This window comes from Cygnus olor, chromosome 6 (assembly GCF_009769625.2).
Source record: "Cygnus olor isolate bCygOlo1 chromosome 6, bCygOlo1.pri.v2, whole genome shotgun sequence".
Lineage (NCBI taxonomy): Eukaryota > Metazoa > Chordata > Aves > Anseriformes > Anatidae > Cygnus > Cygnus olor.
This window is the reverse complement of record NC_049174.1, coordinates 12,165,180-12,180,525: the sequence shown is the minus strand read 5'-3', so window position 1 is coordinate 12,180,525 and position 15,346 is coordinate 12,165,180. Positions and strand designations below refer to the sequence as shown.

The window sequence follows — 15,346 nt, the reverse complement described above, 5'->3', positions numbered from 1 at the left end:
CAGACAAGTCACTCCATGTTTCTCACTAATGTATAAAATCATGATAGTGATTACAATTGGCTGTAAATGACATCTTAAAACATATCAGCTTAGATCTCTGAATATTAACCAGCTTTCTTGGGCCTCTCTCCTCCCCGGAATGTTATCCCACGGGACTCTTTCAAGCCAATTCATGAAGAGGCCAAAGTCTCCTCTCCTTAAGTCCAGCATTGTGATCATGCTTCTTCCCTGCTCCTTCTTCTCATGATCTGGAATACTGCTATCTCATGATCACTGTAGTCTTCAACCTTCACATCCCCAATGATCTCCCCTCTCCTTTTTTTGTATGAGGTCCAGCAGAGCACCTCTCCTCAGTGACTCCTTTATCACTTGTGTCAGGAAGCTGTCATCACTGCACTCCAGGAACCTCCTGGATTGCTTATGCCCTCCTGGGTTGTCCCTCCAGCAGGCATTAGGGTGTTTGAAGTCCCCATGAAGAGCAGAGCCCATAGATGTGAAGATGCTGTTGGTACAAGGCCTCATCCACTTCTTCCTGGTCAGGTGGCCTAAAGTAGAGACCCACTACAATGTCACCTGTACAAATCTGCTCTACCCTTACCCACAAGCTCTTAGATGGCTCTTCATCCATCCCCAGGCAGACCTCCATGCACTCCAACTATTCTATCATGTAAAGGGAAACAACTCCTCCTCATCTTCCTAGCCTTTCCTTCCTAAAGAGCCTTCCACTGCAACCCTCCAGCCATGAGCGTTCCCGTGTGATGTGATTTAGGTATTCCTGCTCTGGCAGGGGGATTGGACTAGATGATCTTTCAAGGTCCCTTCCAATCCCTAATATTCTGTGATGAGAGCCATCCCACCATGTCTCTGTGATCCCAACACAACTGTAGACCCACAACTGCACACATCTACTTGCTCATGTTTATTCTTCATGCTGCGTGCATTAGTGTAAATACACTTCAGAGAGGCATCCCAGCATGCTGATTTCCCAGAGTTTCAGTGTCACAGATTTATTAAGAGGAAATACCAAAATTGCCGCCTCCTGAATTTTTAAGTTATTATTGTTAATTGCATATCCAGCACCAGATAAAACATATTCTTCACAAAGATTCTAGAGCAATTCAAAATGAGAGTCTGGCAGCAGCACATACACTCACTACTAGTTTCAAAGATGAAAAATTTCAATGCTAACCTAAGTTTCTAGGCCATAAACAAACACTAAAAGGTGGGTAAAACCACATCAGGACAAAGCTAAGTCTTGGAATGTTGGACAGTTAAAGATAAAAACAAAAAAGCAGCAATAAAAATAAAGCCTTCAAAAATAGTAAATTGCTGCCAGATATCGAACAATCTCAGCTAGAATTTGTTCTAAATCACACTGTGAAGGGCTGAGAGAAACAAAGCAGGTATCTTGGACTACATATGCTCCTGTGGTACACAAAAAGGCTTAGAGAACTGCTGCAGGTGCTGCTGAAGAAAAAGAACTGTCACAGCACGCACAGAGCAGCTGCAGCTCAGTAAGAACACTTGGAGTATCGCTACGAGAAACAACTGCCGGATAAAACATAACATTTCCTACTAAGACTTAAGGTGTGTTTTTTTTTTCTGCTGTACTTGTTATTACATAGCTGTAAATCAGTCTGCACTAATGCTAACAAATGTACAAAACCACAACTCTGAAAACCAGTCAAATGCATCTGCTCACACCAAAACCTATAGTTGTTCAAATTTATCATCAGTTAATTTCTACTGCAAACGTTTAATAATTTAGTTGAGACAGTACTTAATACTGAAGTGTTCAGGTAACGTGTCAAAATGTAAGTCATACTACCTTGAAGATAATTCTCATTTACCAATTTCATTTATTTCATCGGCACAAGCCGATAGTAAAGATAAGTTACATGGAGTTTGTGTAAACCTACATGAAATGTTTTCCTACCTCCAGGCATAATCTGACCAACATCCTGTACTGTTAAAATGGACAACTTCTCTTCTGTATCCACTCTTATCACACCAAAACTAAGACAATTCATAGATAACACTGCTTTTCCTGGAGGAGGCCCACCCAGTTCTGGAGGTCTGAAAAACAGAAAGTCAAATCAGAATGAACCAACAGACCAATGGGCTTAGGGTCATCAAAAACATAGCGAAATTCTGTCAGGTCTATTAAGGCTAACCAAAAGAATGGTTTTTCATCCTACATAAGCAAGAGTTCAAGACTGGTAATGTATTTTACTAGATTAAAAAAACAGTTAGATTAAAACATCACATAGCTTCCTCCCACCCTAAAATGTTACAGAGAGGAGTTAGATCTATTATGGACAAAGTGTCAAGAATAAGTATTCAAAGGCTGTATCTTCTGTTCAACAGAAAAATTAGGAAGTGTTTGTAGGCTTGACAGTACTCTTTGAGATGTATTGGTTGAGGACTAACAACTCCATTTTGTGCAGTTGCTCACCTTTTGTGATTTCATAGAATAGAAGAATCCAAGTGTTTAAAAAAAAAAAAAACTTTTTTTTTTTATTTACTGGGAAAGGTCAGTTCTTGTACCAGAGAATATTCTCCAATATTTAGTTTTTTTTTTTAATCAAATTTTCTTGAAATGTATTTTCCCCCCAAAAGTACATTTTGTTCAAAACCACTGCCCCAAAAAATACAGCATTCACGTGCCTATTCATAAGCAAAGCATTCTGTTTTCTCAGCACATCACTTTCTATCTCTAGAAATTGAATGGTATTTTCCAGGCCAATTACAATTATTATTGTTTTTCTTTGGCCCCTTATTACAAGACAATATGTAAGTCATTGATTAATTGAATTTTCAGTATCTTCTTCCTCCCAAGTAAGCAAAAGTCTTGATTTTAGAGGCATTTCCTAAAGGTCTTACAGCAAACTCAGTGAGGATCAGACCCCGTTTTCCAAACGGTTAAAAAATAGTATGGCTGACTACTTCTGGAAAATATTACATTTTAAATAAATAAGTAAGTAAATAAATAAATATACATATATATATATATAAATCCCCACTTCCTTCAGTGAAGATGAAACCTACAAGCCTCAGACTTCCTCTGTCTAGGTCTTTGATCACCTTTGTGTATGTAGTTGTCTTTTTTTGACAATTACCTTAGCACCAGATACATTTCAATAGTCAAGAAATGTTTTCAGCCAAGTTCTCAGAAAAAAAAAAAAAAAAAAAAAAGAATTACCTGCGAATAGCAACAGTTAGTGCCTCTGAGGAACTAGCACAGGGGCAGATTACTTCTGGTCTCAAACCTCTGGATTGAAATACATTCAGGAACGCATCACAAGAAGATATTGACCCTAAAAAGAACAGTCACACAATTGGAAACATTTCTGCCAAGTGCAGGAAAGCTTGATCTGCAGAATTTCAAAATCTATGCTTACCCTAAGCTCAGTTGTACAAAGATTGTATCCTTGCACAGAAACTACACACTTTCAAACTGCCTAAAGGACACGGTAGCCTACAATTAGATTCCAGATTTGAAGAAAAAAAAAAGTGGTTAACAACAAATTCACAGAATGAAATTCTGTGACTCTTTGCATACTCAGAACAGATTTATGAAATTCTGCATAATTTTTCTGAGGGAATGACCCATAAAACTTAACATCATTGAAAGTCTGCCAGTGATGCAGATCTTACAGTTCCCATACAAGTTTTTCTTTCATATGCCACAGAATTACTCCTTAGTGATAATTCAGGCTGGCAGCAATGACACTGCTGAGAGAAGCCTGAGGGCTATCAAAAGGAACTTCAGGGGACTGGTGTGGTTACTGGATGGAGTGGGTGCGCAGGTGTGGGTTTACGTGGCAAGGTTTTGGTAGTGGGGTGCCATATGCATGGCTTCTGTGAGAAGAATCTAGAAGCTGCCCCATGTTAGATAAGGGCCCCGCTGCTGGCCAGAGCCGAGCCAGTAAGCGATACTATCTGTGCCTCTGTGAGAGCCTATTTAAGAAAGGGAAAACAAAACTGCTGCGGAACAGCAGCTGGGAGAGAGAGAGGAGTGAGAAACAGCCTTGCAGACTCCAAGGTCAGTGAAGAAGGAGGGCAGGAGGTGCTCCAGGTGCCGGAGCAGAAGTTTGCCTGAGGCCTGTGGTGAGGACCATGGTGAAGCAGGCTGTCCCCCTGCAGCCCATGGAGTACCACGGTGGGGCAGGGTTCCACGCTGCAGCCCATGGAGGAGACGAGAGTGGAGCAGGTGGACCTGCACTGATGGAGGCTGCGGCCTGTGGAGGACCCCCGCAGGAGCAGGCCCCAGGCTGGAGCTGCAGCCCATGGGGGACCCAGGTTGGAGCAGACAGCTCCTGATGGATGGACTCCATGGTATGGACCCGTATCTGAGGCAGTTCTTAAAGAGCTGCTGCCTGTGGGAAGCCCACACACGATCAGTTTAGGAAGGATGGCATCCTGTGGGAGGGACCCCACATTGGAGCAAGGGAAGTGAGCGACCAAGAAGGGGCAGCGGAGACAAAGCGCTATAGACTGACCACAGCCCCATTCCCCCACGCCGCTCTGGGGGAGGAGATGGAAGAGGGTGGATGGGGGGAAGGTGTTTTTGTTTTTCTTCCTTTGTTTCTCACTTCTCTAGCTTGTTAGTGAGAGGCAATAAATCTTACTGTCTCCCTACTCTTGAGTCTGTTTTGCCCATCATGATAATTACTGAGTGATCTCCCCATCCTTATCTCAACCCTTGAGCCCTGTGCATCGTATTTTCTCCCCCTTTCCCTTTGAGGAGGGGGAGTGAGAGAGCGGCTGAGGTGGAGCTCAGTTGCCCACCCAAGTTAAACCACCACAGCAGGTGGTGTTTTCCTCTATCCCTTCAGTGGTGGGGATGGATACTGAGCAGACCTGGAAGGCCCAGCTGATTGATACATGGCTGAGAGGATGGTGCTGTTGCAGGAATTTGGGTTTTTTTGATCATGGGGAGGCTTACTCAGCACCTGGCCTGATGGCTGCCCAAGGGTCCCACCTGTCTCAAAGGGGGAGACGGATTCTAGCCCAGGAGCTGGCAGAGCTCATCGGAAGGGCTTTAAACTAGGTGTGCAGGTGGATGAGGGGGGAATTTGAGGCTCGATAGACACGAGTCTGAGGGAGCAATGCCAGGGTTGGGGGTGAGGGCAACGGTGAAACTGAAGTGCATCTACACCAATGCACGCAGCATGGGCAACAAACAGGAAGAGCTGGAAGCCCTATGGGAATGTACAGAAATCAGACACATTGCAACTCAAATATTTTTTCTACCTGCACTACATGAGCAACTACTTCAAAACTGACATTATGATTTACTTTAAATTTAAAAATCCTGTTTCAAATTACATTGCCAACTATTCTTTATATGAAGAGTAACAAAATGTTTTCTATGAAAGTTTCTCTCCAGTGTTCTTAGCAAAGAAATGCTGCTGTCTGCCTTTCTGAAGATGAACTGCTGAGCTCCTACAGTACAGAAACAGTGTTGTGATTTAGAACGTACTTCAGTTCACCTTGGACTGACAGCTCTAAAATACACCTGTACTCACATGGATTAGCTCCATCTGCCACTATTAACATTCGTAAAGAGCTTAGACTGACATCTCTCTGATCCCTCTGAGCCAAAAGTGACCAGTGCATATCACGTGATTTTACTACTGCGACACGGGCTGAAAATTAAAAGAAGAAAATAATTATGGCATGTGTGCAGAACAAAATAAGGGCAAAATTTATTAAATTATATAAATATTTTTGTGTATTTACATAAATTTATTAAACAAATTACAAACTACTACTATTTAATTACTATGACCTGTCTCCAGATGGACTTGATTACAGAATTCAAATGCTTACTATAAACTCAATTAACAGGATGAGAAATAGTCATCATTAAAGATCTATCAGAAAAAGCCATCAAAGTTGCTTATCAATCAATCCATCAGTACATTTAACACTGTACTTGCAGTACTTGATTGCTAAAGCTGAGGCATCACGGTGGCAAAGGAAGTCAGCTGGATAAAATACCAGTGGCCTCACCTAGAGCAGACATCTTATACAGATTTTAATTTAATGATGCTTTTTTTTTTTTTTAATAAATCATCAGAGAAGAGGTAGGTAAAGTAATAAATACTTTAAGGTTACCTTTGTATGAGCAGACTTTCTGTATCCACGAAAGTGGATTAACCTTCATTAGCGCATAGGGAATACTGATGACATGCATCCTGTTCATAACACTCTGAGAAAAATATTCAAAAAAAAAGTTTCAAGTGGTTCAAAGAACACACAGAATATCTTTTTAATAAATACACCAATATCTTTTTTAAAAAACACAGCTACAGCATAAATCTCATGTTTCACTATCAGTGAAAACTATGTGTACAATCAATAAAAATTTAAGATATATCTGTACAGTCTGTTAGTGAAAAGGGACTATTTTATTCATAAAAATATAAATAATTAAATATAGTTCTCAAACTATGGTTTATGACTGCATTCTGATGCTAATGCACTACCCCAAAGAGAATCTTATTGCTGCAGTTTCATTCATTCAAATACTTACTGTTAGTACTCCATGCCAAAGGCCAGCATCTCTTTTGAAATCCAAGACATTTGTTAGTGTTTCAGCTGAAAACAAAGGAAAAAACAGGAAAAAAGGAAAAATCAGATTTAAAAAGCGGTATATAGCCTGCTTAATCTGAAAGTGTCTTATGTTACTTACTACAATCATCTTAAAAGTACAATTATAGACTAGATTATTACAAAGAATTTAAGACCTAATTTTCAGTTTAATACCACTTCCATGTGTTTGTTACCTTTGCCAAAGAGCTATGCAGACTGAAACATTGCTTTTGATGCCAACTGCTGAAATTTTCAACTAAAAATTGTTGAGCTATATTTGAAAGAATTAAATTAGTGAGAAATATTATCATGGCTGTATTAAATTTTCTTCCATGCTTTCTCTGAGAAATTCAAAAGCCTTATGTGATTCAAAACACAAAATCGAAGTTTGGCATAAGATCTAACCTGATTTTAAAAGGATGTCTTTTATTGATCTGGTGAAATTTGCTTATCACTGATGTAGGATGATTACATGTAAAAGAAATGGTTCTTCAAGGTATCTACTATTCTTGTTAAGTTTTCAGAAAATACAAGAAAATACACAGCTATTTCCCAATAAACACAATACTTCAGCAAGCCAGCCACATATCCATTCATTCCGTGGGTGACTGAGAACTCCAAGGGCTCTAAGGCACATAAGTTTTCCCAGCCATAGAATCATAAAGGTTGGAAAAGACCTCCAGGATCATTTGGTCTAACCACCCCCCTACTGCTAATACCATCCACTAAATCATGTCCCTAAGCACCATGTTCAACCTTTCCTTAAACACCCCCAGGCATGGTGACTCCGCCACCTCCCTCATGAGCCTGTATATAAGGAAATGTGCATCTTCTATATCCTCAAATATTTTCAACAATCAGGAAAAGTGGAGTGCATATATAAGTGTTGGCTGGAGAAAGCTGTCGGCAGTTTCACAGTCTTGTGACAGATTTTGTATGATGCTCAGAGAGAGAATCTGAAGTATGAGAAAGTATCTAAAGCTTATCTAAAGTTCTTTTAAGACAGTAGACATGATTTTGCAATGCAGTTTTCCTGGATAATCAAAGCTATAATTATCATTTTAAAGTTGTAGTTAACTTACCTTCTGAATAGCCACATGCCTGAGTCAATGCATGACAGTGTGCCAGCATGGAAGCATGAGATATAGTAATGCCCACTGTGCTCCCCTCTTTACTTGTTTTGTACTGAAAAGAGAAAGTTTACACACTCATTAGTTTAACAACAAAATAAAATTTACAGTAGTGAACTTAAAGGATATTTTATTATAAAAAGGAGGTGAACTTTTTTTTTTTTTTTTTTTTTTAAATCGAAGAGCTACGTAAGAGATGCATTTATGCTCAGCAAATAGTCTAATATAGGAAACCTGACCATTTCTCTACCCCAATTAAATAAATTCTCCCAGGGATCCCAAAATGCCAGTATAACCACTCACACGCCAGTTTTCCTGGTAACCTTAAGGAAAACACTCGTTCCACAATTATACATATTATAGTCATCTTTTTTGTAGCATCAGAAGATTAAAGGAAGAAAATGTGCTGTGACATAAATGGGAATAGTGTAACAATAAGTTAGGCATATTATACTGGATCACCTCAATATAAGCAATCTCAGCACTGGCATCCCGTACTTGCGGATGCCAGTCCTTAGCTGGTTTTGCCAGATGTTTCCCATCAATCACAAACCAAATGAGACGAGGCCAACCTTCAAATTAAAAAAAAAAAAAAAAGTATCATTACACTTCCAAAATACTTTTTCCCCCCAGTACTCTGGGATAACAACAGGTAGCAAGTAAAGGCTGCAGCATCACACCCCTGACAGGAAGAAGAAGCACTAAGTACTCTCTTGACAATTATGGCAGTTTTTCTTTATACATAAGCTAGAAGCATGCAAGCAATCTCAAAGAGGTGGCTTAACACCAACAATCAATATACACATCCTTTATCCCATAAAGAAACTTGAGTAGCTCAGAAACATACCTTTGAACGTAACTACCTCACCAGTCTGAGCTTTAGGAAGGCCTTTTTGACAAGCATCAGTGGTTAAAGCTAGTGTTACTCCACAACTGCCCAAAAGAAATCCAATTTGCTGGCTGCCTGCATCCTACAGAGAAACGATGTTTTAGCAAACTTAGTAATAAATCACACTTTAGCACAGCTTACTGCAACTTTTCCATGTTTTGAAATTAAGATGAATGATACCACAGGAAAAGAAAATCCTAGGTCAAAAGATTTTTTTTTTGTTAGCACTGAACTTTACACTCAAAATGCATCAACTTTTGCTTAGTGCCAACTATTTGGCAGTAGATCTGACAAACAATGGAAGCAAAACAATGTTTGTGCATGCTTCTCGAACCCTGCAGGGAAGTTCATATGTTCTGGCAAAAACACAGAGCTGGTCTTATGCTGCCTCTTAGTCCTGAGGCACTGAAGAACAGAGCCTGTAGCTTTTCAGGCCTGACTTCACACCTCTTCTAATAACTTCAACATTTGTGGGATTATCCACATATTTGCAAAACTGTGATGTCTCTGCCTGTCTCTGTTCCCATTACTTAGACTGGGAGCTGAAAATACCACATTTCTGTGTTATATTTTGAGAAATAATTTCACATATCTTTTCAAAAAAAATAAATCTACAAGTATACATCCTAAAATAGCTAACTTCTTAGCTTCATAGATTTTTCTCCCTTCTCTAAATATTATACATTTTATGAACATATAACATGTATTTACAGTTGGTAAACTACTGAGAAGCAGAGTTAGTAATTTAGCTGATGCATCATACTGCTTTCAAAAGTGCAGGGTCTGAGGGATCCCATTTAAGATTTGGACTGCACCACTTCATTTGTGAAGCCAAAAAACTTTGAATATATTTGCCTACCTTTCTGGTTAGTGGAACTTCTATTGGGACAGGAATAAGTTCTGCCAGGAGACATCCATAAAAAGCCACCATAAACATAACTGGATCACTATTAGGAAATACAAGAGCTACCTACAAAAATACATTAAAAAACATGAAATGCTTTTTGTTGTTATTTGGAGGGGGATGTTTTTTTAAGGTTGTGGGAAAAAACTGTCATAACACTGTTGGGGTCACAAACTAGGAGCAGAAATACTGAATGCTGTGATAATACAGTATTAAAAATCACAGTATTACAAAGCTTTCTTTAGCTAAAACTGTTCCACACTATTTTATCCACATAGACCACCTCAAACAAACCTACCCGGTCTCCAGGCTTCAGCAGTGGTTCATTCCTAGTGGTTAGCTTGTTTAGCAGGGTATATGCTAACTTCAAGCTCCGACTCCACAGTTTGCCTAAAGATGATGCAGAAATCAAAGAAATAGAGGCTAAAATCGCAGCATTTAGCTGGCAAATGTCGATGCTTTATATACGCACAAGTTGGTTGTATGAGAACAGAATTAGCGGTCACACAAGTATTCTGGAAAAGTGAACATTGCTTTTCCAAAAGCAATCCTACCACAGAAACCTGCTGATCTCATCCAAGGTATCAGTGCACATGCACACACACAAACACATAGTCTGGTTGATATAACCTAAGTGCATTTCCAAAAAAAACCTAGTAAGACTCCTTATTAAGGATTCTTAGAGAAATCAAACTGCCTGGGATAAAAACAAAAATCCTAATTTGGCCAAAAAATAACTGAAATTTAAGAAACAAAGGGTACGAAAAAATGCCATAATATCCAGCTCTGTAAAATGCCAGTTCAGTGCTCAATAGTCATCTACACAGCCTTCAATAATTCAGAACAAAAAATGCATCCAAACTATTAAATACAAAGACAAAAACCTAACTACTTATTTGACGCAGTATAAAAGACAATCTTCAATAATCCTCCAAAAAGAAGAGTATTTATTAAAACAAACAACTCTTCATAAAAAGTTAAGCAACAGCAAAACCCTTCCACTGTTAATGGCAAATTAAAGCATGTAGAACCCAGGGAGCCACACTGTAGCATGCATTTGGTACAGTTTTCTAGTATGGTGTCTCGGACTCCTGTCCATGCTCAATCCCTTCAGACCATGTAGCAACCATCAGTTAATTTGTGTTTGTCAGTCTCAAACTTCCTCAATTCAACATTGTTTTTGCTGTGTAACTTATATGTGTAAGTTTATATATTATAAGTTTTATATATATGTATATTAAAAAAAAACAACACACAACAAAAACACAAAACAGGTGCAGGACTCAAGTTCATTAAAATAAATACTATGGCTTTGTGATCTGCCCAGAGAAGTTGGCAGAGTCCAAGTACAGTTTAGAACTTGGCTTCTTTTTATTTTTGTTTGTTCATTTTGTTTTTTAAACATACAACTAAACATGATCTTCTAAACAGTTTTCAATTTCTTAAAATTCCTCTGCAAGTTAATGAAACTAATGCACCTACTCAATTATATTTTCCCTAAGCATACTTCACCTGCAAGAATGCAAACAAGAAAATTAAATATTCCAACATACTGCGTGATTAAATGTAAGCAACATGCTGCAGAGTTAGCTACCCTGAGGGATAAGATTACCTTCAAAAAAAACCCACAATTACTGTCATTTTTCTAGTTCACTGATACAGTCAAGTCTCGCTTCCCTCAATAATATCCTGAAGTACAAGTTTTCTCTAAAAGGATATGCAAGAACATACATGCACACTAAAGCATTCTATCTACTTTGGGAATCTTAAGAGTCCATTAGTAGTCATCTGCTACTTTCTTCTATTTTACATCAGTCTCTTTTTAGCTTTCTTTTGCAGGTTTTTTTAAGCAAAATTGTTTGAAATTTATAAATAGCCACTTGTAAAGAACTGATGTTATTATTTTCCCTTTGTTAACTTTCAAAATTCTTTTTCATATACAATGAACTTTTAACTTGTATTTGAATAGAAATCTCAAGTGATCTGTCCTGAACAGTCAGCCCCTCCTAAATAAAGCCAATTGTTCATTTCACAATGAACACCTAATTCCTTCTTACAGTTTTCACCAATACCTACCGTAGGTAAGTGTATAAACAGCTTTCCCAGTTGTATCCAAAGCAGTCAGACATGGGGATTTCGGCTGCGTAGCTCCCCAGCGCTGCAGGGCAGCCAGCAGAGAAGGTGGCCAGTTGGTTACCACACCTAAAGGTTCACCTTTAAGAATGCTCATCTGATTTCCTTCAGGCTTTGGTTGATTTGGGTCAGGCTGTTGCACTAAAACCGGAGAACAGTAAAGTGGCAGAATGTCAATCTTTACCAAAAGTGCAAATTACACTTAAAAGATAATTCTATGAACCATTCTCATCCTTCCTCAGAGCTATCACTGCTTCTACCCTGCTTTATGATGATGCCATGTTAATCATCTGTTGGCTTCACAAAAAATAATTACCATCATTTTGTAGTTCTGATTCCACATTGTTCAAAGAAGCTGGCCACAGGAACAGAATTTGAATCCTGACTTCACTTTTTCTCTACTATGGGAGGATATTATTTTCTTCTGTTTGTTCTGCACATCTATTTAAATGAAAGCCTACTCCAAATCAAGAATCATCATCAGAAAGAACGCCTTCAGTGCCAATTGAACAAGTGTTCTCACTGCACCATATTCTCAAAAGGCAATGAAGAAAAACACTATGCTTCTGTTACAGTACCTCAAAACACAAGTCAGTTGAAATGTTCCTGGTATGGATTATCCACTAATAAAAAATTGCATAGCTCACAGAGAATTTTGCTTGATTTCATACACTTCAAGAAAAGTTTGCCTGAAAATTCTTCAGGGAAATACTAGAACTGCAGTAACTTCCTATTCTAAAGGATCAAATAAATACTGTAAGGAATCTACTAACAGCTGCTCAGAATGTAGCATTGAGAACAAAATTTTTATTTAATCTTAAAAGCAAAAATCATTCTCCAAGATTAAGTGATGCTGCTGGTTTTAAAGAAGGCTAAATATTAGTAAGTGACTGTGTTTTCTTTCTGCGTAGAAATACGCATGCAGAACAGAAAATGAAACTTTTTAGCTGAGCAATATCTACAGAGTACAAACAAGCACTATACTTTCATACAGTACATGTGACATTGCACAGTGCCCTCTAGGCATTTAATTCCTCTGAACCTCTAATATCATGAAACATTCTGCATTCCAAAAAGAGGGTATTAACACACATGCAAGCAATGTTATCGTAATAAATTCCAGTTACACATAAGTAACCTTTTTCATTTAAGCATATTTCAGCACTGACCAGCTAAAAAGCAGCTTATCAGAACAAGAGGTGGGGGGTGTTCATAGAAAGATGCTGAATGTGAGTCAACTATGTGCTCTCATAGCACAGAGTCAAAGGCATCCTGGGCTATTTGGTGAACAGGCATATAGCCAGAAGGGTGAGAGGATGAACTATTTCCCTGTGTTGGTAACTCATCAAAAGCTCTCCTATCTGGAGAGTATTGTTCTGATTCTGGGTTCCCAAAGACATTCATGCACTGATGGGAATCCACTGGAGAAACACTAAGGTCACTACAGGGTTGGTGCCAATGACATATGAGGAGAGGCTGCAGGACCTGGGACTGTTCACCTTAAGAAAAGTCAGCTAAGGAGGGAATCCTACTTCTGTCTACAGCTACCTAATTGGAGGACATGGAAAAAGAGAGAGATTTCTTCCAGAGCTGCACTGTGATGGAAGAAAGACAGAAAAGGCAAAAGCTGGAACATGGGAAATCCCAACCAGATATACACAAACCCTTTTTTCTGCTGTGAAGCTGGTCAAACACTGGCACAGTGTCCAGACAAGCCATGGAATTCCTGTATTAGGAGAACTCAGAACTTGACTAGACACAGCCCTCAGCAGCCTGACCTAGTCAGACCTGCTTTGAACAGCAGGTTGGTCAGAGGCTTCCAGAGGTCCATCCTGTCATCAGTTACACTTTGGTTATGCCTTGATTTACTCCAGTGAGTACCCACTACAAATTCACTGATTACCGTAAGACCAGGTATAGAATGTCTGCAGCAAAAAGTGACTGTATGCCCATCACAAAACATGATACAATTTCTGAATCTCCCAGTGTAGTTCTTAACAAAGGTGTGAATAGAAATTCTCCAAATATATGTAAATCACTGTCTCTAGTATTCACCAGCTCATCACACTGGTCCAAACTGAGCTGAATCAGATTTTCCAAAGCAAGGGAGGTAAACAGAGTACAAGTACACTGAGTAGGAGTGTTGAGTTGAAGATTAGCTTTTTTTTCTGTTGTTGTTATATTGGAGACAGAAAGGTCGTATGATACCATAATTCTATCACAATTTTTTTTGGTGGGAGAAGAAAGGACGAAAACAATACTTGTTAAGACATAACAGTTCTTTCTTGAATTGATTACACAAAGAGTGAAATTTTTATTTAAAAGAAAACTAACCTTCTAGCAGTTCTTCAAAATCATCAACAAAAAACTCTTTCAAAGGTGGGCGCTTTGGTCTTTTCAAGGTATTTAGAAGCTGCTGGATTTTAGAGGACACCCTGCTATTCACTGGGACACCTGTCAAGGAGAAAAGATGTATTACTTACCATGTATTAATAAACATACAATAAAATATAAGCTTCCACACTGCCGACAACATCACTCAAAGCTCAGTATAGTTTTCAGATGGAAGAGTTACTCAAATGAGTAGCTTGTTTGGAAAAACAAACAAAAAAAAGCTTTAATAAATAATAGTTTCAAACACAGATTTATTTGTTTGTATTGGGCTTACATAGAAAGGTTTTGGTAGCAGAGGGGCTATGGGGGTTGGCGTATGCAAGAAGAGTCCAGGAACTGCCCCGTGTTAGAGAAAAACCAGCTCCAGTTGATTCCAAAAGGGACCCACCACTGGCCAGAGCTGAGCCAACAAGCAATGTTGGTTGTGCCTCTGAGAGAGCAAATTTAAGAAAGGGGGAAAAAAAAACAAACAAACGAAAAAAAAACTGCTGTGCAACAGCTGCTGGCCAGAGCTGAGCCAGTAAGTGATATTATCTGTGCCTCTGTGAGAGCATATTTAAGAAAGGGAAAAAAAAAACAACTGCTGGGGAACAGCAGCTGGGAGAGAGAGGAGTGAGAAACAGAGAGAAAGAATTCTGCAGACATCATGGTCAGTGAAGAAGGAAGGCAGGAGGTGCTCCAGGCACCAGAGCAGAAGCTCCCCTGTGGCCTGTGGAGAGGCCTCTGGTGGAGCAGGCTGTCCCCCTGCAGCCCATGGGTCCCACATGGAGCAGATCTCCACGCTGCAGCCCGTGGAGGAGCCCCCGGTGGAGCAGGTGGATGTGGCCTGGAGGAGGCTGCGGCCCATGGAAAGCCCGCACAGGAGCAGACTCTGGGCCAGAGCTGCAGCCTGTGGAGAGGAGCCCATGCAGGAGCAGAGGGTCTGGGGGGAGCTGCTGCCCATGGGGGACTCGTGTTAGAGCAGTCCACTCCTGAAGTACTGCACCCCACAGTATGGACCCATATCTGGAGCAGTTCTTGAAGAGCTGCTGCCTGTGGGAAGCCCATGTAGGATCACTTCAGGAAGGACTGCATCCTGTGGGAGGGACCCCATGTTGGAGCAGGGGAAGAGAGAGACCATGAAGGAACAGCGGAGATGAAGTATTATGGATTGACTGCAAACCTCATTCACTGTTCCCCTGCACCACTTGGGGGGAGGAGGTAGAAGAGGGCAGATGAGGGGGGAAGGTGTTTTTAGTTTGCTTTTAGTTTCTCACTGCTCTAGTTTGTTAGTGATAAGCAATAAATTAATCTCTC

At 39.7% G+C, this 15,346-nt stretch overlaps 1 protein-coding gene across 1 annotated transcript in view; it reads right to left on the bottom strand.

Annotated features, from left to right (window-relative positions):
• DIP2A (disco interacting protein 2 homolog A) overlaps positions 1-15,346 on the bottom strand; it is a 117,753-nt gene that overhangs the window by 36,199 nt on the left and 66,208 nt on the right. The window contains 12 exon segments of the mRNA XM_040561434.1: positions 1,937-2,076; positions 3,203-3,317; positions 5,532-5,651; positions 6,124-6,217; positions 6,542-6,606; positions 7,683-7,785; positions 8,193-8,302; positions 8,578-8,701; positions 9,479-9,589; positions 9,822-9,913; positions 11,600-11,797; positions 13,991-14,110. Of these exon segments, the coding sequence (XP_040417368.1) occupies positions 1,937-2,076; positions 3,203-3,317; positions 5,532-5,651; positions 6,124-6,217; positions 6,542-6,606; positions 7,683-7,785; positions 8,193-8,302; positions 8,578-8,701; positions 9,479-9,589; positions 9,822-9,913; positions 11,600-11,797; positions 13,991-14,110 (1,392 nt within the window).